Source organism: Delphinapterus leucas, chromosome 11 (genome assembly GCF_059928025.1).
Source record: "Delphinapterus leucas isolate spDelLeu-1000000601 "Yukka" chromosome 11, BTC_Dleu_Yukka2, whole genome shotgun sequence".
NCBI classification, from domain to species: Eukaryota; Metazoa; Chordata; class Mammalia; order Artiodactyla; family Monodontidae; genus Delphinapterus; species Delphinapterus leucas.
The window spans coordinates 84968777-84994338 of NC_143139.1; the positions used below are offsets into that span (position 1 = coordinate 84968777).

General features: G+C 40.5%; 1 protein-coding gene and 1 pseudogene across 8 annotated transcripts in view; one reads left to right on the forward strand and one right to left on the reverse strand.

Moving 5' to 3' along the window:
• Positions 1–25562, forward strand: part of TXNRD1 (thioredoxin reductase 1) — an 88179-nt gene that overhangs the window by 37099 nt on the left and 25518 nt on the right. For all 8 annotated transcript variants that reach the window (XM_089921198.1, XM_089921197.1, XM_089921195.1 and 5 more), the window contains 8 exons: positions 1926–2048; positions 3503–3575; positions 5141–5260; positions 19664–19806; positions 20220–20335; positions 21926–22151; positions 24399–24491; positions 25080–25156. In XM_089921198.1, coding sequence (XP_089777324.1) covers positions 1962–2048; positions 3503–3575; positions 5141–5260; positions 19664–19806; positions 20220–20335; positions 21926–22151; positions 24399–24491; positions 25080–25156 — 935 coding nt within the window. In that variant the 5' untranslated portion in view covers positions 1926–1961. Of the gene's footprint in view, positions 1–1925; positions 2049–3502; positions 3576–5140; positions 5261–19663; positions 19807–20219; positions 20336–21925; positions 22152–24398; positions 24492–25079; positions 25157–25562 lie in introns of those variants that run through there.
• On the reverse strand, positions 11078–13394 carry LOC111187911 (kelch-like protein 15 pseudogene; annotated as a pseudogene).

Sequence of the window (25562 nt, forward strand, 5' to 3'; positions counted from 1 at the left end):
TAATTTGATTTAAACTTGAACCATAAGAACCCAGGTCTGATACAAAATTTCAGTACAGAACAGATTTTTATAAACATTGGTAGAGGGAGTATGTAGCTTTCCAGCATGACAGTGCATTTTCCTTCTTTTGTTTCAGTAGATGTGTTGGGGGAGGCGGTTATAAGAACGGGTGGTTTTTATTTAGGCAGCCAGTGATTGTGTTTTGGCACCATCTGTGTTAAGTACATGCAGATAAAATGAGGCTGAGATTAAAAATGGTTATTTTTCCAGAAAAACATCTAGCTGCATCTATTTGTTAATTTTTTTTCAAACAGCAGGTCAGCCCTTCCGCTCTGAGATCAGCTAGAGAGAGGAACGCTTGTGACCTGAGGCTTATATTGCTCCGTTGATCTGAAGGGCTGTCATTACCAAATTGTTTTTCTTCCCACCGTGCCTTGCATTGGAGGAGCCTCAGCCATAATGCCAACCAGCCTCTCATGTTAGACCTTTTGTACAACGGTCAGGGTGATGCAGGCTTGCCCCTGCTGTTGCTGGTTTCCAGGTGCTCTCCCTTCAATCCCTGAGCCATGGTGTGTACCTGCCACGCTGCCCCGGGGGCAGCCACGGTGCCGCGCCTCCTCCACCTTTCCATACTGCACCCCCTTCTACATCCCAAGCATCCAATTCTATTGATCCTAAGCTCTGCCTTTTGTCCCCCACATCTGATGGTAGGCAGGAGAAAAATGTGCAGTCTGGGCTGGTAAATTTGGGGGCTTTTTTGATTACCAATGTTAAAACTTGACTTAAAAAAAAATAGAAAAACATTTTTGTGTGCTTGTTAACAACTTTTCCAATCATTCTCTCATGTTAGCAGATTTTTTTTTTTTTTTTTTGCCGTATGCGGGCCTCTCACTGTTGTGGCCTTTCGCGTTGCGGAGCACAGGCTCCGGACACGCAGGCTCAGCGGCCATGGCTCACGGGCTCAGCTGCTCCACGGCATGTGGGATCTTCCCAGACCGGGGCACGAACCCGCGTCCCCTGCATCGGCAGGCAGACTCTCAACCACTGCGCCACCAGGGAAGCCCCAGATTTTTAAAATAAGAAATAATTTTAAATATTCACCGAAACAGTGTTCCATGCTAATATGAAATGTAACTAATGTGTTTTAAAACTAGTGGAATCAAAGGATGTTTTAAAATTAAAAGTCTAACGTTTATATTATAAATGCCAAGTACATGGAAACTACTAAATATAGGAGGCTTCATACATAAGCAGATTAAAGAAATGAGCTTTAAGGGTCACTTGTTTATTTATTTAACCTTTTTTCCCCATTTACTTAAAATGTCTTATGAAAGCAGGGACTTTTAACATTTTGTTCAGGTCAGTGTCAATTAGTGATTTTGTTCTGAATTTCTAGATTTTATGCTTTACCTAAACAATGAAGAAAAAGTTTTAAATATTTGGCTAACCTGTTTCAGTTGCTATTTACCAGGTCCCTATCTTAATCTATGATCTTAGCCTACTCATTATTCTACCTTTGACTAGAAAGTGAAAATGATTGCCAAATTGTATTGGGTCTATTAAAAACATATAGTACCGATGTTTTTAAAACCTAATTTAAAACCTACTTTAAAAATTCTAGGAAAAAAGAGCCGATCAAACTTAATTTAGGTCTAAGTTGCTTTGTGGGACCATCAGGGCCTTAGTTTCGTGTACTATGAGGACACTTCAGAGTAGCTATCTGTGATGTGGAGATGCATTAGGACAGTCCTAACAGAAAGCAGGTTACTGATGACCACTTGAAGGAAGGTTGAACATTTCCATTGCATGCTATGATGTAAATCAATATTTTTCCTTTGCTTTTCTTTGAGGAAAGGTTTTTCACAAAACTTTTCAGACATTGCTGCTTTTAAGTTATTTTTACTTCCATTGTTTTTCTTCTTTAGGCTTATCAGGAGGGCAGACTTCAAAATCTACTGAAAATGAACGGCCCCGAGGATCTCCCCGAGTCCTATGACTATGACCTCATCATCGTTGGAGGGGGCTCAGGAGGACTGGCGGCCGCTAAGGCAAGGCTTCTTGTGTGTTCTGGGATATGGGTAGAATAGTCACATCCCCGACAACATTCTCCAGGTCCCCTGTGGAATTTGAGCTACTCTTGTGATGTTTTATACGTTAACTTGGGCAGGGAACGTTAAGGACATTTTTCCAGGTTTAGCTGTATATTCTTTGTATAAAAATACTGGGGCCAGTATTCTGGGACACATTTTCATTCATTTTAAGTTTGGTTGATTTTTTAAAGATAATAAGGGGTTTGTATGCAAATGGCTTGAAAAGAAATAAATATATTTTTATTCTTTATAAATACGATAATTATTAGTTGTTTTCACTTTGATGATTTCCCTAATCACAGAGCCTCCTCCCCAATAGAAAGATGGAGAGCAGTTGGATTTCTTAAGCTTAATTACTAAAAGTTTTTGCCTCCCCTGTGTACGAAATGAGGTAAGAGTGTATCCACTAACTCTGTGGCCTGGAGGTGATGGAGTACAGGACATATAAATACAGGAGATTAGGAGTACGGCTCCTGGCCCTGAATTGAGATACATTTTCCATGTGTGAGGGGCCCTTGTGCCTGTCGTTGTTCCCTATCACCTTGTTTTAAAAGATGAGGTAGTTGTCCTCCTCTAAGGTGTAGCTTGTGGTGAATCAGTAAAGGTAGATTCAAATGAAGCTGTTCAAATTGGGAGCAGGCCAATGTCTGGCATCAAGCATTGCTTTGCTGTAAATGATTCAGGAGTAATCTCAGATTTTTTTTATTCTAGCAGTGGTGGCTTTGAAGGACACATAGACTCAGTCCTTTCAAATAAGCTTTGGAGGTCTAGTTGCAAATACACAAAGCTTATTCTCTGAGAAAGATAAAGGATACTCTGCAAAATGAACTTGTGATGGTCGTCACTCCCCTAAAATAGATTCGGAAACCTTAGAGAGATCATCAACTTCTCCATTGGCTCTTCACGTGAACATTTTAGGAAATCTGACAATTTCAGAAGAAAAACTTTTCCAGTATTCTGTTCAGAAACTGAAGTAGATAAAACTTCGAAGTACTTATAAAAATATTGTCTTACTGGATACAGGTTGAATCAAGGATTGTAGACTATCAGTATATCTGTTTTACTGCCTGTTTACCACTTGCTTAGAAATGGCCACATATTTTTCAGATTATTGCTTACTTTATTATCGTTTGGCTGGAATCACATAAGAGGATTCTAGGGATTCCAGCTGACTCTGACAGTTCTGCAACTGAAATCTGCATATTCTTTAAAGCTACCCTTATTGACTAAGTATTGCTTAACTTTTACCTTGGAGTTGCACTAATCGTTTTGGTATATGAAATTCTCAGGTATTAATGATTGGTTATGTTTTAGGCATTATAGCTTAGTAAAAACAACATGGGTTTTCAACAGCCCATTTCCAGTCCATCATGTTAACCACTCCAACTCATTTTAATAATTTTATTTTCCAGGAGGCAGCCAAATATGACAAGAAGGTGATGGTCCTGGATTTTGTCACTCCAACCCCTCTTGGAACTAGATGGGGTAGGCTTTTAAAATACCTTAGAAGTGACTTTGTAGGAGCAGGTTTTTCCCTGGCACTGGTTTAAATGGCCCCTAAAGTCCAATTTTAAAATTAAAAATTAAATAAGAAAAAACCCCCAAACATGTACTTCTTTCACTTGTGCTAAGTTAAAATGGACTCCAGTTAAATGTTGAAATAGGTTAAGTCTTACCAAGATGACTCAGCTGCTTCAAATTAGAAGGAGGCAAGAAGAAGCAGGAAGTCTGGATAAGACAGTGTCACAATTTCTAATTCATTCATCAAATATTTGTGAAGGTGTCACTTCTGTGTCGGGCACTGTTCTGGTGCTGGGTGTAGTCCCTCTGGCCTGTGGAGCTCACATTCCATAATGACACTCGGCTAAGCATTCTCCTGAGAGGGCTTCGATTTCCTTCGCTGTGGAGTCCACTGCCATCTTGCAGTCTTACTCATGCCATTTTGGCTACCTCCCCACCTGCCTAACGGAGACAAGTTATCACCATGTTCTTTAAACTCAGGGACACTAAATCTTTTTTTTTTTTGGGTGGGGGGGGTGGTGTCATGAATCCTTTGGTGAGAATCAGCGAAGGCTATAGACCGCCTCCGTAGAGATGCTCGTATACACCAAACTTTCTGTGTGCTCCCAGGCCCACTGCAGTCCAGCCATGCCCAGCTCAACAACCCCTTTATCGGTTCTACTCCTAGGGCTGGTGGCAAGTGTAAGGTTGTACGCAAAGTAAGGCTTCAGTTTCTGACATTTTTATCAGCAGTCAATTAACTTTGAATCTTTGAAGTATGTGGAAGTTGTGGAAATCCGCTCATTTTCATTTTAGGGTAATGTTGCTGTGTTTGGTCTATAAGGCTCTCTGAACTTAGAAATGTCACGAGACTTAGGAATAAACTCATATAAAAAGTATTGGCTACATTAAGCAAATAAATTATGATGTTTAATACAATAGCACTGGTGCTTGGGGCAGGCCACCCCAAAATACACACAGTGGCATATTGATTATTTTGAATTAAAGTTACTTAAGAAATGGCCAGTGCAAGAGGGACACTCTAGCTCTCCTTTTTGTCTCTGAAAGCAGGAAATAAGTCATGCGAAAGGTGCACTTCCTGCATCTGGAGGTAGAGAGGCAGGCTTATCACAAAAGATACGAAATTTGGGGCTGAGGAGCCTATTGTACACAAACCTGTCACCTCTTTAATTCGTCCCAAGCCTAAACTCTGTTTAGATTCTTAAATAATTGGGCACCCAAAACCTAAGTTTCTTTGTCCTGTCAATTTCTCACAAATATATTGTTTCTTCGTCTAAAAAGTATAAAAACTGCCTGCTTTGGCTACTTCTTAGGTCCCATTTCTATGAAACCTTCATGTGCACAAATTAAAATTTCTTTCTTTTTCTCCTGGGGATCTGTTATGTCAAATTTATTATTAGTCCAACCACAAGAACTCAAGAGGGATAGAAGGGAAATCTCCTCCTCTGTGATGTTAGTAATAATCGTTGCCTTTTTTCTTTGGAGGATTGTAATACGGGCTATAAACTGATCTCTCAATGTTGTTGCAGGTCTCGGAGGAACATGCGTGAATGTGGGTTGCATACCTAAAAAACTGATGCACCAAGCGGCTTTGTTAGGACAAGCCCTCCGAGACTCTCGAAACTACGGGTGGAACGTTGAGGAGATAGGTATGTGGGGGAAGCTGCTCTTCCGTTTGTGCTTCTGAGGCGTTCAAGCTGGGATCTTGCAATGCGCCATCCATCTACAAGTAACCCGGAAGTCGTTTCTGTTGTTTGTTTTTGTTTTTGTTTTTGCGGTACGTGGACCTCTCACTGTTGTGGCCTCTCCCGTTGCGGAGCACAGGCTCCGGACGCGCAGGCTCAGCGGCCATGGCTCACGGGCTCAGCTGCTCCACGGCATGTGGGATCTTCCCGGACCGGGGCACGAACCCGTGTCCCCTGCATCGGCAGGCGGACTCTCAACCACTGCGGCACCAGGGAAGCCCTGTTGTTTGCTTTTTTAATGGATAAAATCACTGGGGTTATCCTGTGTCGTGTTAGCTCTGTAGCTATTATTATGTATGGTAAGAACAGATATTGCACTTGGGGTACCTTTTTATAATAGAAAACCAGAATTCTTTCAAATAAATTCTCATAATTGTATAGAGTTTCCTAAGGAAGTGCAAACTACATTTGCTTTCCTTTGAAGCTATTACATTTTTCTCTCACCAGAAAAGTCTGTTCCATGAGCTGATATTTGGGGGGATTGTTTGTTGAGAAGGGGGTTTTGTTGGATTAAAAATATTTAGACTACCATAGAAACCCTAGAAAAGTTGAACAGGAATCGGTTGACTTTAGAAGGTATAGATGACATTATCTGTAGAAGAATAAAATGAGGTCTGGCACAGCTTCCTGGCTAATTAATTACGTAGGTCACTATGTCCTTGAAGAGTGAGACTCCAACCCTTATCTGATTTTAGTTCTATGGGACATTGGAGGGAAAATCTTCTAGCCAGCAGCTAGGGTAAATTGTTTTGTGGCTTTTTCTGAGTTTTAATTAAGAGTTATTAGATACCCATGTGTAAAAGGTATAAACACATGCTTTGAAAATTTTTGCTCTTCCTCTAACCTAGTCATGCTTCCTTTGTTGATGCTTTTAACTTGAAGTTTTCTTATGCTGGGGTCATATCTCTTTCCTCAGACCCTTAGAAGGCTGCTTTCTGTCAGTGACCTTTGGAGGCCTGAGACTGGTACTGAGAGTTTTGTTATTTGGTTCTAAGGTGCCATGCTCCATGTCCTTTTCCCTTGCCCAACAGAAAGGCAGTTGAGCAGACTCTTGACCTATGGAACGTGAATTTAACACTTCATCTGCTGATGGTCCACCTCTGTTTTTCACCTCTACCCTCCCCCCCCACCTCCCAAGTTATTTACTCCTGTGTCTGAATGCCCAACTGAGTCTGCTGTTAATCCACTCTTTGCCTTCCTGGGAGCCTACTATCAATGTACTACCCAGTTAACAACAGAATCTCTCTTCAGTTAATGTATTAGATTTTTTAGTAGACTTTTTAGAAATCCTACTAGTGAAGTTATATAATATTACTATCGAGCACTCGTTCTTTGTACTTGAGTCTGTGCTGGGGAAATACACAAATATTTATAAAGATAAATAACACAAATCTGTAGTTACACAGGTTTTATCATCATTGATGTACCAACTAAGTACCCTGGGAGCCCAGAGGTGGGATCGGTAAATGATTTAAGAGGTGACTGGAGATGACTTTTTAGATGTTGTGTCCTTGACAGCCAGCAGAGGAGGGGAAGGTCAGTTCATTTAGACAGTGAAGGAACGAGGTACATATTTGAAGAATAGTAAATACCCTGGCATCTCTAGAGCAGGGAGCATGTGGGGAACATAAACGAGGACATTTGCTGTGGGCTGAACACCCTGGGTGGTTTGGAACAAGGGTAGGAGGAGGAATGTGGACCAGCTTAGGGAGCTGCACAGTTGTGCTGAGGGCAAGTTGGAACAGATGTTTTGTGATTGTTGAGATAGTAGCGGGAAGAAAATGGGGAGAGGAGATAAAGACCATAGCTGTAGCAGAAAGGAAGCTACCATCTTTCCCCACTACCCACCTCAGCCTCCTGCCAGCCTTATGGATTCATCGAGGTCCTACAGGACAGGAGTCGTGATTAAAGTCAGATCATCTCATTTTCCTCTTTATTCTCCATTCCATCTTTTTTTTTTTTAAGATTAAAAATATTTTAATTTAAACTTTTCTTCATAAACACTTTTAACATTTTTTTTCAATTTAAAAACAGAATGGATAGCATAAACATGTTTTGAATAGATTATATTCACGGCTTGGGAAAAATTACCTGACAAAAATGTAAAGACTTCCAAAAGAGGTATAAAAGGCAAACCTTAAATTATTCTAAGATTTTTAAATCGGCCCTAGGATTATTTGACTACTGGCCCAAAATGTACCTAAAGGTCAAAATATTTTTTCTATAGACAAAATATGCCCAAGGGGGTATAGGGCATATACAAGTTAGATAGAAAATAACCTCTCTGATCACCTCACTGGAACATTCCTTCAGAAAGCAAACACCTAATCCTTACTGATATACTGATTAATAAGGTTTTTAACGTAGTTGTTCCCAAAGATGTAAAAAGAAAATCTAAGAACATTAAGGAGGAACAAACAAAGCTGACAGCATTCTCTCAATGTTACTCGTGTAATGTTGAAGTTATACTGGTATACTGAAAGGAAACGACTTCCATGAGTTTACCTATTCCAGTCTATGTCTATTGAATATTTGACTTTATAAACTCTTGATAAACTAATTTTTCAGAACTGTCATTTTTAAGATAAATCTCTTTTTAGAAGATATTTATCCCCAAACCAACTCTAATCTGATAGAACGTATGATCCCTAAAAATGTTCAGAGTACAAAAAAAAATAAAAAAATGTATAATAGGCAAACAGGAAAAATGGCACGAGCAGTTTTACTGCCATATAGCCCTCATTTATATCTAATTTACACTACTATCTATGTTGTGTTTTACTTCAGTCTAAAATTTTAGATTACGTATTCTCAAAAGGCTAGTCTTTTCTGAGAGATAGCTTATAAACTGAAATAACAATTTATATTATAAACTGAAATGTCATGACCTACAACCACATATACATATATAAAAATAGTCCCACTGAACGTTTGACATGTTTAGATAATGCAGCTCAAATAATTTGCTATAAAATACTTTAAAGCTTAGTTTCATGTAATTAAGACAAAACCATTTTTACCACTTCTCCCCACACAAATGTGTGTCCTTCACTATGACTCGAGCAGGCTTCCCAGAATGAGGTGTCCAAAGGTGCTGCTTTAGAAAAGATAAGTGAAGGGCTCAGTCGATATTTCACAAATTATAGTAACACTCACACAGAGTAATGAGGACACAGAGAAAGCTGTCTCAAGAAAAGCTAATAATTCTATTAATTAAGCTTTACTTTTTAAAAACCAGTAGTATTTCTTCCAATACAAAACCTTCAACGTGAGAATCTTGAATTTTATGAAAAGGTTGTAGTGCAAGGATTTTCTTTAAGCAGATTAAAATAAAAACTTAGAAGGTCAAAGACATGGAAGAGAACGAATGTTTCTAATTAAGATGCAATTAACAAAAATCAGCTAATTTTGTAAAGTCTGGCATTTAAAATGTAAAGCGAAAATTAACACACAAAGATCACAGCAATTACACTGTATAGTTTTAAATCTTGCTGAATTTTAAAAAAACTATTTTGAGCACATATAATGTATAGAAACAAAAATGGTTCCAAATGAAGCACACAAAAAATAAACTTGAAAAAAATTCTATGAAAAAATTTTCCATAGTTTAGTATAACAAAAATCAATCTCTTTCAGCAATTAAACCATACTTTTAAAAGGGAATGTAAGTTAATCATGGATTTAAAATAAGCTAAATTAGCACTACGTATAAACAGAAGAGTTTTCTCATACATTCGGAACCCAAAGCAGTAACAACGATTCTTAAAGCTCAAAACTGATTACAGGTGACATCAGGTCAGACATGACTTACGTGTGAAGCTAAACCCAGAGTCAGTTCAAGTTAAAAGATTTCACCAATTTTCCAAAACATGAACTTTGACCTTGGCCTTGTGTTTTTACAATGAAGACCAAGAATATTCAATTGTTTGCCCAGATCTTACTTTAACTAGGACTACGAAGTCATATCTAAGCAATTAAAGAGAACCACCACTGGAGTGTAAAAGCCTGATGGGGTTCCCTGTCTCGGTCTTTTCCAGCAAAAGACAACAATGAGGAAAATAATGAAGACGTTACTGTTATTTTCTTTAAAGCAAGACGGCACACATATAAAACACTAAGCCAACTAATATATTAGAAAAAGAATTAAAAGGCTAATCTAACTCCCTAGTTTTCAAAAGTAAAATGACTAAAAATGATTTTTAAGATGTAGAAAAAGACTTTTAACCCATATTACCATGGGAAACAGGATACTGAATTTCGTTTTTAGAAACTGAAAGTAAATGATAGGACCACTTAATAAAAATTTAAGTCTCATATACAAAAAAATATTAAGTTGATTTCTAAAGCCAATCCCAGTGTTTCGCTTTTTAAAAAACTACTTATGTACCTGACTGTTTGTAGCCTCCAGTTGTAGAGTTTTAAAATCAGGTTTTTTTCATAGTTGTCTATTTTAATTGCAAAAATGAAACAAGTCTTCACAATCCATGATTTCACTCTTCCATTTTATATTCAGTGGCGGCAGCAGCAAAAAAAAAAAAAAAAGTAAAACTAGAAAATTTACACAACAGCCATATAGAAGGCATTGCAATATTGCACCAATATCCTAAGATCTGGCAAGTTTTGCCAGTGTAGATCTAGTCTGTATCATATACGGAGTCTACGCAGAAGAAAATGGCATCAGTTTGAATGATCCACTCCCTGGTTATTCTTGCTTAATTTTGACAACTATATGCTTTTTCTTCGAGTTTAGAGAGTTGAAAGGTGCGGCTAATCCTAAAACACTTATTATAACTGCTTTTAAACAGTTATTCTTGATCCATTCTGAACTTTGAGGTTACTATCTTTCATGCTAGTAGCTTTCAGTAAATAAAACAAAAGCTGAGGGCTTACATCCCCAGTGCCACTAAATATTTTGTACTAAATAAACAAGTAGATATGACCAGTTAAGATTATAATTCTATTCCTTACCTCTAAGTCAAAACTGAGCTCAAATTTTCCACAAGTTGCTACTTTCCATTCAATAACAGATGCAGCAGCCTTATTGAATGTAAAGAATGGGAGTTGCACTTACTTTTAAGGGGCCTTTATTTAGGACTCTGGTATTAACTAAATTCTCTTTAAAAGTGCTTGCACGCTGCAGGGCCAGGGCTTGTCATATGCCACTCCGATTCTCGCTAAAAACAGGGTAACATTAAACAGACTGCAAAGAAAAACATTTTCAAAAAGAAGACATACATCGATAAGCAACACTAACATTTACCTTTGAAAATAAAACATAAAATGTTAGTTTTCATAAGACCATACATGTTTCAGGAATATAAGGAGTTTGAGTATTACTGAATCAGTATGGACTGAAGATAGGCTACTCTGATACCAAACGAGGACTCCAGTTATTTTAACTTTCTAAAAATGTTAATACATGAAAAGACGTTACATCTAGAATACAAGTATGGCAAATTGTGTGTGCAAGTGCACTAGCTTAAAAATATAGAATCCTAACCACGCATAAAAGGGGATGTGCCTTATATATTCATAAGATGTAAGCAAGTATGGCTATGCTTTCACTAACACAATGCAGATAAGAGAAGGCAGCTTAGAAATAGTGTTCTGAATATAAAAAAGTTAAATTTGTAGAAATTTTATATTTTTGCATTTTCAGCAAAAAGCCATGCAAAAAGGTCAAGAGTTTTAAACTTAAAAAATAAAATCAAAAAGTCTAACAGACTGCAATACACCGAAATAAATGTTCAAAGAGATTTCAGATAGAGATAGGAACTGAAATTACATCCAGTGACACCTATCAGGTCTTCTCTTAGAAGATGCATGACTCCTACACTGACATTTGAAAGAAATGTTTAAAGCATAACATCAACTTCCCAGATAAGTGAATCGTTCTATTAAACTGCTTCTGGAAGTAGTTTCAAGAGCTAGTGCTTAGAATTGACTTATTGCATGAGTTTGAGGCCACTAAAAAGAAAAAAAAGGATGCGAGAACAGAATGAAAACATTTTCATGTATTAGACCAATGGCTTTGATAGTAAAACTAGTGAGGTTCTTCTTTATGTTTTTAATTAACTACTTTGTCTCAAACAAACTTTTTGTTTGGCTTTATTGAAGGGAGAAAGATGCCATTAGTTGCAACGTCTGACCTCGTCCAGTATATATTCTGGAAAATGCAGGTTGCATACTTGTAAACCATCCAGCTTGCAGGGCATCCGCGGGTACTCATCTTCCTTCCATTTGTTTTCATCCGGATCAAAAGTGAGAATAGAATCGCTGTAATGACCATTGTAGCAAAGGCCTCCAAGAACCATTATCTGTTTGTCCAGCACAGTCACACCATGGCCACTTCTACCAATTGGCATGGACGCCAAGATGGTCCACTGATCAGTCTCTGGGTTGTACACTTCTGTGGAAGGGCATCCCTGAGACTCAAAAGAGGCCCTCAAGATCACACAGACACCACTGAAGACATAAAGCTTGCCGTTGTAAGAAATCATCTTGTGAAAACATCTAGCGTAATTCATTTTGCTCTTATTCTCCCAACAGTTGGTAACTACTTGAGTTCTCCTGGTCCGCTGTTCTATGGTCCCTTCTCTACTGGGGTGAAACACGCACACTTGTTTGGAGGTGGAAGTTGAGGTGATTCCACCAGTGATAAACAGCTTGTTATTGAGCACTGTCCCCTCATGTCCATACTCGTTAACTGGATAAGGATCCACAAATTCCCATTTATCATTGGTGATATCATATCTCTCTGTTGAATAGAAAGTCTCATCTCTGGTTCTGCCTGCTACAGCATAAATAAACTTTCCAATAACACCAACTGCAAATTCTGAACGTGGTACAGACATGTCTGCCATCCGGAGCCAAGAGTTTTGTCTCGGGTCATACCTGAACACTTTGGAAGAAGCATGGAATTCGCCATGTGGGCCCAGTTCTTCCCCACCCAACAAGAACACGAAGTTATTCACGATAGCAAGGCAGTCCGGATGCAGAGGTACTTGTGGGCCCTCCAGTTCCCACCAGACTCTTGGTTTCTTTAAGAGAAGTATTTTACTGTTAACCATGCTGTGTCCAATCATGCCTCGGAATACTGTAGTTTGGGGTTTGGCAGAGCGGATGCGGCTTGATTTCATGTCCAACAGGCTGCTGGTGAACGTTCTGAAAGTAATTCAAGGCTTGGTCAACTTCATGGCGCAGCTGTCGGGAGAATCTATAAAATTCTGATGTCTTAACCTGATGTTCTGAATGACAGTATCGGTATGTCTCCAGCGTCTTCTATCATGCCGCAGCCAAGACTGCACAGCCTCGTACAGCTCTATCTCTGGGAACCTGCTCAGATGATCATTATCCAAGTAAGACATGAGCTTCTCAAAGCTCAGATAAGACAGGAAGTCAGGCCTGGACATGAGTGGTACGAAGTTGTCTAGCAGAAAGGCGTCCAACTTCTCCCTGACTCCCTCGATGTTTACACCGAAATCATCTAAGAGTCTCATAATTTCTGCACAGTTTTCTAAGCAGATTTTTGCTAACAGGAAAGAGCAGCAGAACTTCACCACTTGTATAAGTTGAACATACATGGCAGCCTGAAGAATCTCATGAACAGTACTCATACTGTTCTATAGTTCCATGGTACACAAACTGAAGGACGTGGCTGAAACCGGTAGCAGTTAGACCTTTTAAATGAATTTTGTCCTGATCTCGCTCCCTCATATCGGCAGTAAACGTAATTCTGAAGTAATCACTCTGGGTGGCCAAGAGTGCTTTATGGGCCTGGAACTGATGATCTTCAATAACCAGAGTGACATCAAGAAGCAATCCCTCCTCATACAGTGCTCTGAACCCAGCAGAGACACTGGTGTCATGGATGGAGGAACAGAATCCTTCCACGTCCCCTGCCATGAATCACCTAACACAGCAAAGTATGCACAAGATGAAATTAATATCATAATTTTTATCAGCACTCCATTAATCCAAAAGCTATATACTTTCATTTTGGAAAGGTAGAACACAAAAGCGCTGTAAATGAACATGTGAAACAAAACCAACTTGTTCACAATCCATACCCTGGAATCTCAGGGGTCTGTCCAGCCTCTGGTGGACTGCAGTCTGCATCAGGAAGAAGCGGGCTGGACGGTGGGCGGTCGGGCGCCAGGACGGCACTCAGCTGGCTCCTCGAACGTCTACAAGGGGCCGCTCCGGGGCTGGGCCGGGCCGCTCCGGCGGGGGGCGAGTCTGCGCGCCTGCGGCCCCCACAAAACCAGTCCTGGGAAAGAAGACAGCGCTGAGACGCGATTCGAGACAGTTGGGATCTGCGCGAGGCGGAGCGGCATCGGGGCCGGGCCCGGCCTTGCCAACGCCAGGGACCTCGCAGCGCCCGGCGGGGGTCGGCGGTAGGGCCGACTCGGGGCCTCGGGCGGAGAGAGGGGCTGGGGGGTCGCGGGCAGCGGCAGAGGTGCAGGCACTGGCGACGTCGACGACGGCGCCTCTGGGCTTCCCTCTCCATTCTATCTTATTCCAGTACATATGTAAGCCTGCTTTCCCTGGAGGGAGATCCCGTTGTTCCATTTGGCAGACGAGGAGACTGAAGCTCTAGGGGGTGGGATAGTGCGCCCATGTCATAGCTGAGAAATTGGCAGCACTAAGGTTTAGACTGAAGCCTTACTGACTTCACAGCAGATGGAGTGTACACAAGTGGTGTTCTTTAAGCCCTCGTGGCTTCAGTGGCAGTTCCTTTGTAGGACCAGAGTTTTAGGAGCTGTTGTAGGGGCAGGTACTTTCAGAGCTTTTGACATGGCTCTGTGTTTACCTCTCCTCACCATGGTCCCCCCAAAAGGGGCAAGTTCTATATGTGGTCTGTAGGCCATACTCCTCTGGGTCTTTGGGAGGAAAACCTAAGAACCACTCATTTTATTTTCTAACCACTCTCATAAGATCTGTGATCCCTCTCAGCCCCATCATTCCACACATACTCTTTTTACCAGTATTGTCAGTGAGACTTCTTTCTCCAGAGCACCTAGGGTTAAGATCCTTCCTTTGCCCCATTAAAGTGTAGGTTGTTAGCGTAGACAGACTTGGGCACTAGTGCTGACTCTGCTATGTACTACCTGTGTGGTGAGCATTAAATTCAACAGTGTGATTAAAATACTTGCCACTCAGTGAATGTTAGTTTCTGTCCCTTCCTCCTGGACTTGCTTCTTGTAACTCTTCCCTATTCAGAGCGTCAGTAAATTGGAGCAGACTCCGCCAAGCACTTTTCTTGGCTCTTTGTTTAACGGGTTGTAGGAAACATTTGTGGATCTTACAGGAAGTTGTATATTTGAACAGTTTATTTCCCTCTTAAAGAGAAGGACATGTAACAAGAATATTAATCTGAAAAAGTCTAGTGTTTATTGGGAAAAATAAGGTTGTTCCAAGCAAATTTTGATTTGTGCTGTAATAATTTCCATATAGTGTCTTCTTCATAGTGAATGCCACTGGCCCTTAAATCTCAATCAGTAACAGTTCTGGAGAGCTATAACTCAGAGTCATGAAAATGTTATTCATTCATATAAGGTCTAGTACTCAAATTGGTATGTAGAAGTAGTGGATGTTAGCTTTAAAACTGTCAACTCTCATGAAAAATGAAGGAGGTGGAACAGAATACTTAGTTTGGTTAAAAATGTAGGAAAGTACATATAATGGGTCTTTAGAATCTTTAAGAGATAAGTATAGGCGTGTGCCGAATGAATTTTATTAACAGGGTCAACAAAGTATAATTCTAATAAATTCAGTAATCAGGTGGGTGGTAAAATATAACTTGATGAATTGACAAACCTTCCTTCCAGCAAAAGAATATATAGGTAGCTGTCACGTAACAATACTAACTCCTTTACTTATTTATGTTGAACTTATTTCTAAATTATATGATGAGGAACTACTAAGTGTACAAAGGCGAGGCAATAAAGAAGCCACTACCAGCACAGTCCAGATCTGCACATTAAGACCAGCAGAAGCTCCTGAATTCCGTGGGGTTTTAAAACTTGAAGCAAATCAAAGTTATGTTATTTTTCTATCCCTACAGAAATTATTTATTCAACTAATTTAACAGTTTTAGCTCTTTGGTGTTTCTTCCCCGTTTCCAGATTTTAAGGTAGAAGTATATAACTTTGTATACCCCCCACCCCTTGTATGCCTTTGTCAGCAGCAGCAATCCCAGAGTCTTTGACGCGAGCTGTTTGAAGAGCTGTGCCTACTGTTTAAATCCCCTCACTCTTCCTAAATGAAAGCCTGGTGGTTCGCTTACTGTCATCTTCAGCTTTTCTCATTAAGCCTCAGGAGCAGGCTGTGGCCTGGCTGTGGGAACCAGAGCTGGGCGTCACGGGAGTGGCCTGCTGTGCCTGCCGGGGCCAACACCAAGGGAGAGGGAGCCCACCAACTGGGGGAGCAGTCGTTGCCTCCCTCCTTTTGTGCTAAAATGCTTTGTGGTGAAGAATACAGTGGATTTAGACAAATATCACTTCGTCATTAGATCTTCGAGGAAGAAGGAAACTTGGAGGTGTATTTTTCAAATGAGAAACCCCTAGAGGCTGCTGGTCCGTGTTCCCAAGAGATGAAGCATGAAGGCTTATTTTGCATTTTTCAGAAAGAAACACACCTAATCTCATGTCCTGGACCAAAGAACAGCACTCCCGTTTTCTTGGAAGACTGTCCCCTCTGACGCTGCAAATAGTTCTGAGCGTGGTGAAGGAGGAAGGGCCCTTTGGACCTGGACCAGGCAGCACAGCTGAATCTGCCTGGTGATGGGGTTGGGATGGGGGGGTGACATATCCAGGACTCAGCCTGTGATCTGCTCTTTTCCTAAAAGCTCCAAGCTGAGACTGTGCCGAGAAAAGAATTATGTGAGCTCAGTCATGTAAACTGGATGAATCGGAACTTTCTGAAAGATTTATTGGCTTCATATTTTTCAGATTTATCTGTTTGAGTTCTCTTGTGCTCAGGAATTAAGTGTGCCTTTAAAAAATTAAGCGTTTGTGAAGTTTTAGGATCCCATTGTCATTACAGAGAAAGCAAGGTCATTGGTTTGCAGTTGGGGGCTTGCAGAATTTCTGGATGTACGTATTCTCCTACCACACACCTGAGGGTTCACATACAGTGTGTCTGTGCTGCCATGAGTTTATGTGTGGCCCTGGGCAGGTCACCCATCCTTCATTTCCCTGTGTATATAGTGGAAGGAATTTGTGCCCCTTCAGGGACTTTGAGGTGCAAGTGAGCAGGTGAGGCGAAGATATAAGGATGCTAGTAGTTTGATTAGTATTGTCGAACCCAGGGGTGTACAGTACAGTAGGAGGGGGGCGGATCAGGGGCATCCGAGAGTTGGCTTTAAGACCCAGTTGCTGAGGTGGGCGTAAGGGCACACCCAGGTGAAATACAGGTCCTGCCTCGCCAGCTAGAATCCGCATCGCAGAGGCTCAGCATTGGATTACAGCTGGTAGACCAAGCAGCAGAGTCAGGAGGCCTAGGGGAAATGCTGGGCCATGCCAGCGGATGGGCTGAGTGCGGTTGGGGAGCATCCAGGTGGTATTTGGGAATGCAGGAAGGCAGTGGACTTGGGGCATTACTGGAAGGCAGGGCAGCCCTAGAGAACTGGGGTTCTGGGCATGTAATCAGTCCAACAAGGATCCATTTACTACCAGCAGGATGTAAAGTAGGAATTTGGATTTTATAAGACAGAAACTCAGTTCTCAGAATGGAATGCAAGACCCAGGACCATAGGAGCAGGTGGAGGACCTTGGTGCTGAATCCTAAACTGGTGGGCTGCAGCTTTTATTTTTTTTAATTAATTAATTAGTTTATTTTTGGCCACGTTGGGTCTTTGTTGCTGCTTGCGGGCTTTCTCTAGTTGCGGCGAGCGGGGGCTGCACTTCGTTGTGGTGTGCAGGCTTCTCATTGCGGTGGCTTCTCTTTCTTGTGGAGCACGGACTCTAGGTGCACGGGCTTCAGTAGCTGTGGCTCTCAGGCTCTAGAGCCACAGGCTCAGTAGTTGGGGCGCACAGGCTTTGTTTCTCTGTGGCATGTGAGATCTTCCTGGACCAGGGCTTGAACCCGTGTCCCCTGCACTGGCAGGCAGACTCCCAACCACTGTGCCACCAGGGAAGTCCCTGGCAGGCGGATTCTTAACCACTAGTAGGCTGCAGTTTTTAAATTTCTTCTGCCTGAGCATAACCACACTAGAGATTGGTGCCTGCCTACTGTACCAGAGGATGAAGGAACTTTGGTAGAGAAAGGGGGTTTAAGGAGTTTGGAAATCAGATGGGGCCTGACAGTTACAAAGGAAGGCTTTAACAACAGAATTAAGGTTGAATTAGGTCTGATCATTGAATCTGAATTTCTGTCATTGAAATAATTTATTGGTACTATTATTTAGTCCCAGCTGTGTCTTTTAGAATATGGTATCTCCTGTAGGATTAGCAGAGTAGAATCCACTTAGTACTTCTACCACTGTAAAGTTTCAGAAATTAATCCTGCCTTTGATCTGTTGTTTCTCCCTGGGGCTTTATTGGCACATTGCACTGGACAGTTCCTAATTGTAAGGAACTGTAGCGGAGGATAGCATCACTGGCCCTTGGGCATCCCTAATTCACAGTGACAGCCAAAGCCACCACCAAAAATGATGTCTGGGATTTGCTTAAAATACTTTAGTAGAAAGACGTATATGTAATGAGATTGGTAAAATGTTGGTAATTGTTGCAGCTAGTTGATTGGCAAGTGGGAGCGAGTTACACTATTCTGTTCCATTCCTGGTGGGGAAACAGTGAGTCCTGCCTCCTCTTTTTTTTTTTTCCGGTACGCGGGCCTCTCACTCTTGTGGCCTCTTCTGTTGCGGAGCACAGACTCCGGACACACAGGCCCAGCGGCCATGGCTCACAGGCCTAGCTGCTCCGCGGCATGTGGGATCCTCTCGGACTGGGGCACAAACCCGTGTCCCCTGCATCGGCAGGCGGACCCTCAACCACTGCGCCACCAGGGAAGCCCCTGCCTCCTCTTTTGGTAGTGGTGGTGGACGGACACCGGATGGACAGGCTGGTTGAGGCTCCCTGCAGAATCCCTCACGCCCCAGCACGTAATCCTCCTGGCCTCATGACCACATGGCCTCCAAGGTCCCTTTTTTTTTCTCCCCAACTGAACTGATCTCTGAAGGTTTGCTCCAGTTCTGACATTTTATGGTTCTATTAATTGAATCTTTATAATCTGTGTTCTGGGAGGCCACAAGCCAATTTTTGTGCTGTCATTCCTACTTCCAGAGGCTGGCCACTGGTACTCATAGAATTGATTGCATCACTTCCTGCCTGACCAAGCTACTTAGCCCTGACTCTAAGACTCAGACGCTCATTTCTGTGACAGAGGCTTTCAATGCATGTTGATTCTCTTCTCCTTCCTTCCAAACCACAGCTTCCCCAGAACCTGCCTTCTACCACCAGAGTATATTTTACCCGTATCTTTTTTTTTTTCATCGTCATTGTTGAAGTTAGTAATGAATGAATGACAGGATTGATTTTTATCCATTGAAATTCAATATTATGTTAGTGCCTTGGCTCAAAGGATTCATTTTATGGTAGAATTTTAAGACTCTTCCTTTCTTTGGTGAGATGGGAAGCTTGGGAGGCAATGAGGCAGGCTCTTAAACTTCTCGGTCTAGACTAGGGATCAGCAAACTTTTTCTGTAAAGGGCCAGATAGTAAATATTTTAGGCTTTGTGGGCCATCTGGCTTATGTCACAACTGCTCACCTCTGCAGTTGTTGCATGAAGGCAGCCCTAGACGATATGGAAATAAATGATCGTGGCTGGATTTCAGTAAAGCTTTATTTACAGAAAAGGTGATTGGCTGAATTTGACTGGTGGGGCCTTAATTTGCCAGCCCCCTGGTCTAGACACTGTTAACCAGTTTGGTAACTCCAAATCTGGCTACATCAGAATCTCTTAGATATTGTTACACATTCAGAATCTTAGGAATCTTAGGTTCTCAAGAACCTAAGTACCTTGTTACCCCAGCAGTCAGTGTTCACAATCCAAGGTACAATTCCCATTCGTTTCTAGATAAAGAAGAAAAAGCTTTGGGTATGGTTATTTTAGTCTTAAGAACTGCCAGAGATTCTGCACTATTTAATTGTCTGGTAGTTTTCTAAAAGGGAAAAATAGTTGAAAAGATTGTTTATGTGCTTGAAATGAAGGACTTGCCCTTTTAGACTAAATAGTCACCGGGAAATGATATTTACTAGGTGGCAGCAGAAAAGCTAAACATTTCGTCTTACTCTCTTGTGCAGTGAAACATGACTGGGAGAGAATGACAGAAGCTGTCCAGAATCACATTGGCTCTCTGAACTGGGGCTACCGTGTGGCTCTGCGGGAGAAAAAGGTCACCTATGAGAACGCATATGGGCAGTTTGTTGGGCCTCATAGGATTAAGGTAACCATGTGACAGTGTAAATAGCTGTTTTTGGTGTGTTTTTAAGCTTTTGTTGGGGGAGGAAAAGAGAAGGTGATTATCCTAATAAAAATGATGGCCACTGCGACCCAGACCGTCCAGTTTGGTGATTTTGCAATTACTTCTTAGGGACTTTCTCTTGTGGTGTAGTAAAGGGTAATCTGGATTTGGGGCCACATTAGCTGGATTTGAGTCTTGGCTCTGTCGCTTCCTAGCATTGGGACTTTGAGCGATCCCTTAACTACTCAGAGTCTTAGTATCTCTTTCTTACTGCATTAGCAAATTTTTATGAGGATCAAATCGGGCAATGTGGTAAAACAGCCTTTTTAATTATAACGTTTACAATTCTAAAGGATAATAATTTATTAAGAATTGATATATTGGTTCCTTCGTAGGCAACAAACAACAAAGGCAAAGAGAAGATTTATTCTGCAGAGAGATTTCTCATTGCCACTGGTGAAAGGCCACGTTATTTGGGTATCCCTGGTGACAAAGAATACTGCATCAGCAGGTAAGGACAAATTGCAGGGAGAAAAGGGGATTTTTGCTTTTTCTTTTTTCTTCAAACCCATTTAATCCTTTTCCTGAAACTTAGTTTTTCCGCCACATTTTTGTCCAGAGGGACAGGGAATTAGGAAAAAGAGAAAGGAAAAACTATTTTAAACCAGAGAACATTAAAATTCAGAACTATAAACACTGGTCATCTTATCACCAAGAGTTAATATCGCTGCTAACATATAGATACATGCTTACAATATTTATATTTGAAATTTATATTTGTGTGAGTATATGTTATACGTGTATACTATATAAAACCAGATGGATGTTCACATTTTATAAAATAATTGATAGATACGTTCTTGTTTTTTCAAAACTAGAATCACATATTACCTTTATGTAGATGCTAAAAAAATTAGAGGATAGCAGGCCATTTAGGTTTCTCAGATCCTAGTTTTTCCTTACTCCTTTGCCATTTGTATGGTTGCATTGTCAGTGTAGAGGGACCTTCTGAAATCAGTGAGTCAAACAGGAAGGTTTTGCTGTGTGGTTTATTTTTGTCCATCAAGTGATAATAATGGTGACATTATTGTTCAGGAGTTTTGAATTTATGAAGTCATTAAGACATTGTTGATAAGTATGTCTTCTTGGATGCTTTTTGCCCAGGACTTTCTGGTTTTCTGATGGTGTTATAAATTACTTGTTTTCAGGCTTTTTTTTTTTCTTTTTTTTTTTTTTTTTTGTAATAGGAGTTTATCCTTTGAGCCTCATCGGGGGCAGCTCAGATGACAACTCTTGTCATTGCTGTCTTGGATGGGCTCCCTTCTCATATTTTAAAAAACTCATCTCCCAACAATGCTTTTATGATCTCTTATGTCTTGTATCTTCCTCATTCTGCTAGAAGATTCTGTCAGGTTTTACTTTTTATAGTTGGTTTTCATATTATAAAACCCATATGTTGAAAGTTTCCCCCACCCCTCTCCCCACTCTTTTTTTTTTTTTAATATTTATTTATTTGGTTGTGCTGGGTCTTAGTTGCTGCATGTGGGATCTTTTAGATGCAGCATGCGGGATCTAGTTCCCTGACCAGGGATCGAACCCGGTCACCCTGCATTGGGAGTGCGGAGTCTTAACCGCTGGACCAGCAGGGAAGTCCCTCTCTCCCCCCCCGCTTGATAATTGGTGTTGTAGGTGAGGGGAAGTAACACCGGGTTTGTACCTCAGGGAGAGCTGAGTGGTGGGAGGAGGGTGGGAGTTTGGGTTTGCAAATGTATGGTTGTAAACACGTAGGTGGAGAATTATTCTGGATAGTACAGAATAAATGTGTTTGACTGGGAGTTGGGCTAATGTCAGAGTTGTATGGTTTACTGTGCTCAGCCATGGTAGCTCGAGCTGCTTCCAGAGCAGCTAAGTGGCAAGAAAGGAGAGTGTCTAAGACCTTATAAAATCTTCTCAAATATTATGTGTGTAGCTAATTGAATGTTTTTAATTTTTAAAGTGTCTTGTTCTTAGGAAAGTAAAAAGGTCTACTTTGATATGGTCATTATTCACATATGAACATTTTTCTTTTCTTCCTTTTAAAAAAAAAATTTTTTTTTTTCAGTGATGATCTGTTCTCTTTACCCTATTGCCCGGGTAAGACCCTGGTGGTTGGAGCATCCTATGTTGCTTTGGAATGTGCTGGATTTCTTGCTGGCATTGGTTTAGATGTCACTGTTATGGTACGGTCCATTCTCCTAAGAGGATTTGACCAGGACATGGCCAACAAAATCGGTGAACATATGGAAGAACATGGTATCAAGTTTATAAGACAGTTTGTACCAATAAAAGTAAGTGGGGTTGCCTATATGTTTGTTGATTCTATACTCATGTTAAAAGGCAAGAAAAGAGAGTTGGGGTGAGTGATAGAAGCCTCCTTTCAGCATTATAAACCATCGGGAATGCTGTAATTCCTCAACTTGTGTGGTTTAGGTGTATGAACTGGTACCTTCCTACCACCTGAATAGCTTTGTTCTTGTTTGCAGATTAATAATTGCCTTCCCTTCTCAACTTTACCACCTTTATTAGTTCTCTTCTGCTTAATGCTTTCCTTTATGCATTCCATTATTTTATTATCTTTGGTCTATTATACTTGTTTCGTTCTACATACCGGTTATTTAAATAAGAGTTTAAGATGACTGATTTTTTTTTTTTTTTCCTTTCAAAAGACATTTCTACTTTGTATACAGTATAGTCCACAGCTGCATTGTATTATTCTGGCCTCCCTGGAAGTGATTATCTAATTTTGTTATGTGGGCTGGCCTGTTTTGCTCATTTAATCTTCTTTTGAAAATGCTGACTAATATGCCAAGTTACATTTGAGACTTGTTAACATTACCACAAATGTTTTGATACATAAGAGTGGCAAAATCGATCACTTTGCATACCTCAAAGTAACAGTTTCCTTTAGGGCAAGTAAGGATGGGACTGTTTTGTTAAAATTAAGGAATTTTAGCTGTCATTTTGAAAATTGCTTATTGGGTTAATAACATAGGTTTTCTGTGGGACCATGAATCTCTTGATGCCGATAATCTCTTGATGAGCGTGGGCATCAGAATGACTTGGGTGCAAACGCTGTTCTCCCAGTTTCTTACTATTATGACTCTGGGAGAATTACTTAACTTCTCTGGGCCTCAGTTTCTTCTGTAAAATGATGATAATTGATAGCACCTATCTTAGAGTTCTCATGAAGATTGCATTAGCATTACGACGATGATTAGAAAACGACAGCTGTATGTATATGCTATACTGATAGAAAAGTGGCATCTTCCTTTATAATATCTTAACATTTGGGGCATTGTAGGCCCTTTGAGAATGTGGTGGACTATCCCTAGTGAAATAAGCTTGTGTCTGTGTACATAATATCTTGCTGGGGTTACCAGGGTGCCCCTGATCCCCGTAGGCAGGTGGTAAACGCTGGCTGTATTATAAAGTGACCCAGTGGACGAAGCCTTCTGTGGAGAGGAGGGAGAGAGAATGCATTTTAGGCAAGAATATAGCATGTGCAAAAAGGCCATGGGGAATGAAATTGTTCTAAAGGCAGAAAATGTGCTGGTTACAGGAAAGACCTGACTGGAACACAGAAGTGAGTGAGGCAGAAAGGAATTTGAGGGAGGGATAAGCAAATCTAAGCCATGGACCAATTCAACTCTTCCCCCCAAAATTAGAATATTTTAATTTAAACGGAAAGACATTTCCAGTATGTTCAAAGGGGCTTAACTACGTAAGAAAGGAAGGGAATTTTAGAAGGGAATCTTTACTATTTGTTGATGTTGAAAATAAAATGACGCTTCACAGTTTTCCCATACAGAGTGTATCGTATTTTAAAGGTAGGGTAGAAATTGCAGTTGATTTTATGGGTCTCTTCAGTAAGTACTATACAGAAACCCATGATTTGGCTGTTGACATCTACGTGTAGCAGGTTAATATGTTCAGACTCATTTGCCAGAGCACAAGTACCAGGGCTTGCTCATCATTCCTACGTCCTCACCTCAAGACAACCCCTAGTTATGACAAGCACACATACCTCCTCACCCACTATGATTTTTAGGGCTTTTGAGCTCTTACCTGTATCGTGATTGATCTATTTCCATGTCTATTCTTTGTTGACAAAGCAGAACATATGTAGTCAAAAGGGAATCTATGAATGTGAGCAGCATGGGATTAATGGTTCTGGGTAAGTCATAAGATAGGAGCCTGGCAGAAGCAGTAAGTCATTGGTTTAATTTTAGAGATTGTAGTGTACTTTCTCTGGCTTTCTCCTTTCCTGCTTTCTCTCTGAATTTTATTCCGTTTGAGAACTATTTGAAGGAAAGCCCCTCTAGCAAACACTAAGCAGTGAGAAAGAAGGAAATACATAAGAGAACCACATGTCATCCTAAAGATGTTAATGCGAGGGAGGTGGGACGTAAAAGACCTTCCAAGCCAAATTTCATGTTTTAACTTTGGGTTAACCAGATAGAAGGAGAGGACCTAATTAGCCATCTTGATACTGATACATGTCTTTATCGTGGAGTAAAACTTTATCACTTTTGTAGGTTGAACAAATTGAAGCCGGGACACCAGGCCGACTCAGGGTGGTAGCTAAGTCCACTGATAGTGACATAACCATCGAAGGAGAGTATAATACGGTAAGGAATGGACCTCGGTCCTACTTCATTAGAAAACAGATCGTGTGCTCACTGGATGTTTGCTGGGTTGCTAGTTCCAAAACCCTTGGTTCTGTTCCTATTCTAAGACACCTTTATTACTTATGATATTATAATTTGTTTTGGTACAGGGATGGATTCAAATATTCTCCACTATAACTTAAATACTGTTTATCAGATGGCTATTAAAAGGTATCAACATTTAAAAATGAGCTAGAATTTCTCTGCTCCATGTTCTTTCATTTTCCCAGCCCACCACTTTAAAAAAATAACTTATTTCAGTCATAGGCTATGCTGTCTTTGTCACTATACTTGGCTAGACTTATTAAGGAATTGTTAACTCCCTTTTTCTTAACAAGAAATGGGTAAGGCTTTTTACTATGTCATGTTTAGAAGATTTAATTTAAATGATTTTGATTTGTTTAAACTCTTGCATTATTATCTTATAGAATATGTCTTTCCAGGTCTGGAAAATGAATCACATCGCCTTAATAAACAGAAAAAAATATGATTAAATAACTCATGCAAAGCCTTTCTATTAACAGTCACTATGTATTAATAATTTTTCAGGTATTGCTGGCAATAGGAAGAGATGCTTGCACAAGGGAAATTGGCTTAGAAAACGTGGGGGTAAAGTTAAATGAACAGTAAGAAAAAATCTTTATTATGTTTTATTAAGTACTATATCAGTTATTTATAAGATCGATTAATACTGGAGTTTTAGATTTTAAAGTTAGTTTTTACCATAGTTGGAGCGTTCCCTTTTTAAGCTTAGAAGACTCTTCTTTCAGTGCCAATCATGATATTTCCTATTTGTCTTTTTTTTTTTTTTCTTTTCAAAATCTAAATGAGAGGTACGCTGGCTTGCATTTTGTTTCTTCAATGTATATGTGTACAGAAAAAGATCCAACTTCCCAGTGAATTGCAGGTATATGCTTTGAAAGCTTCATTGAATATGCAGATCTGAACCATGTTCAAAGCTACCAAGTTTTAGGATCACTAGAGTGGCCGCTACATTTCTAGTGACAGCTACGAGTCTGAAAACTTTGATGT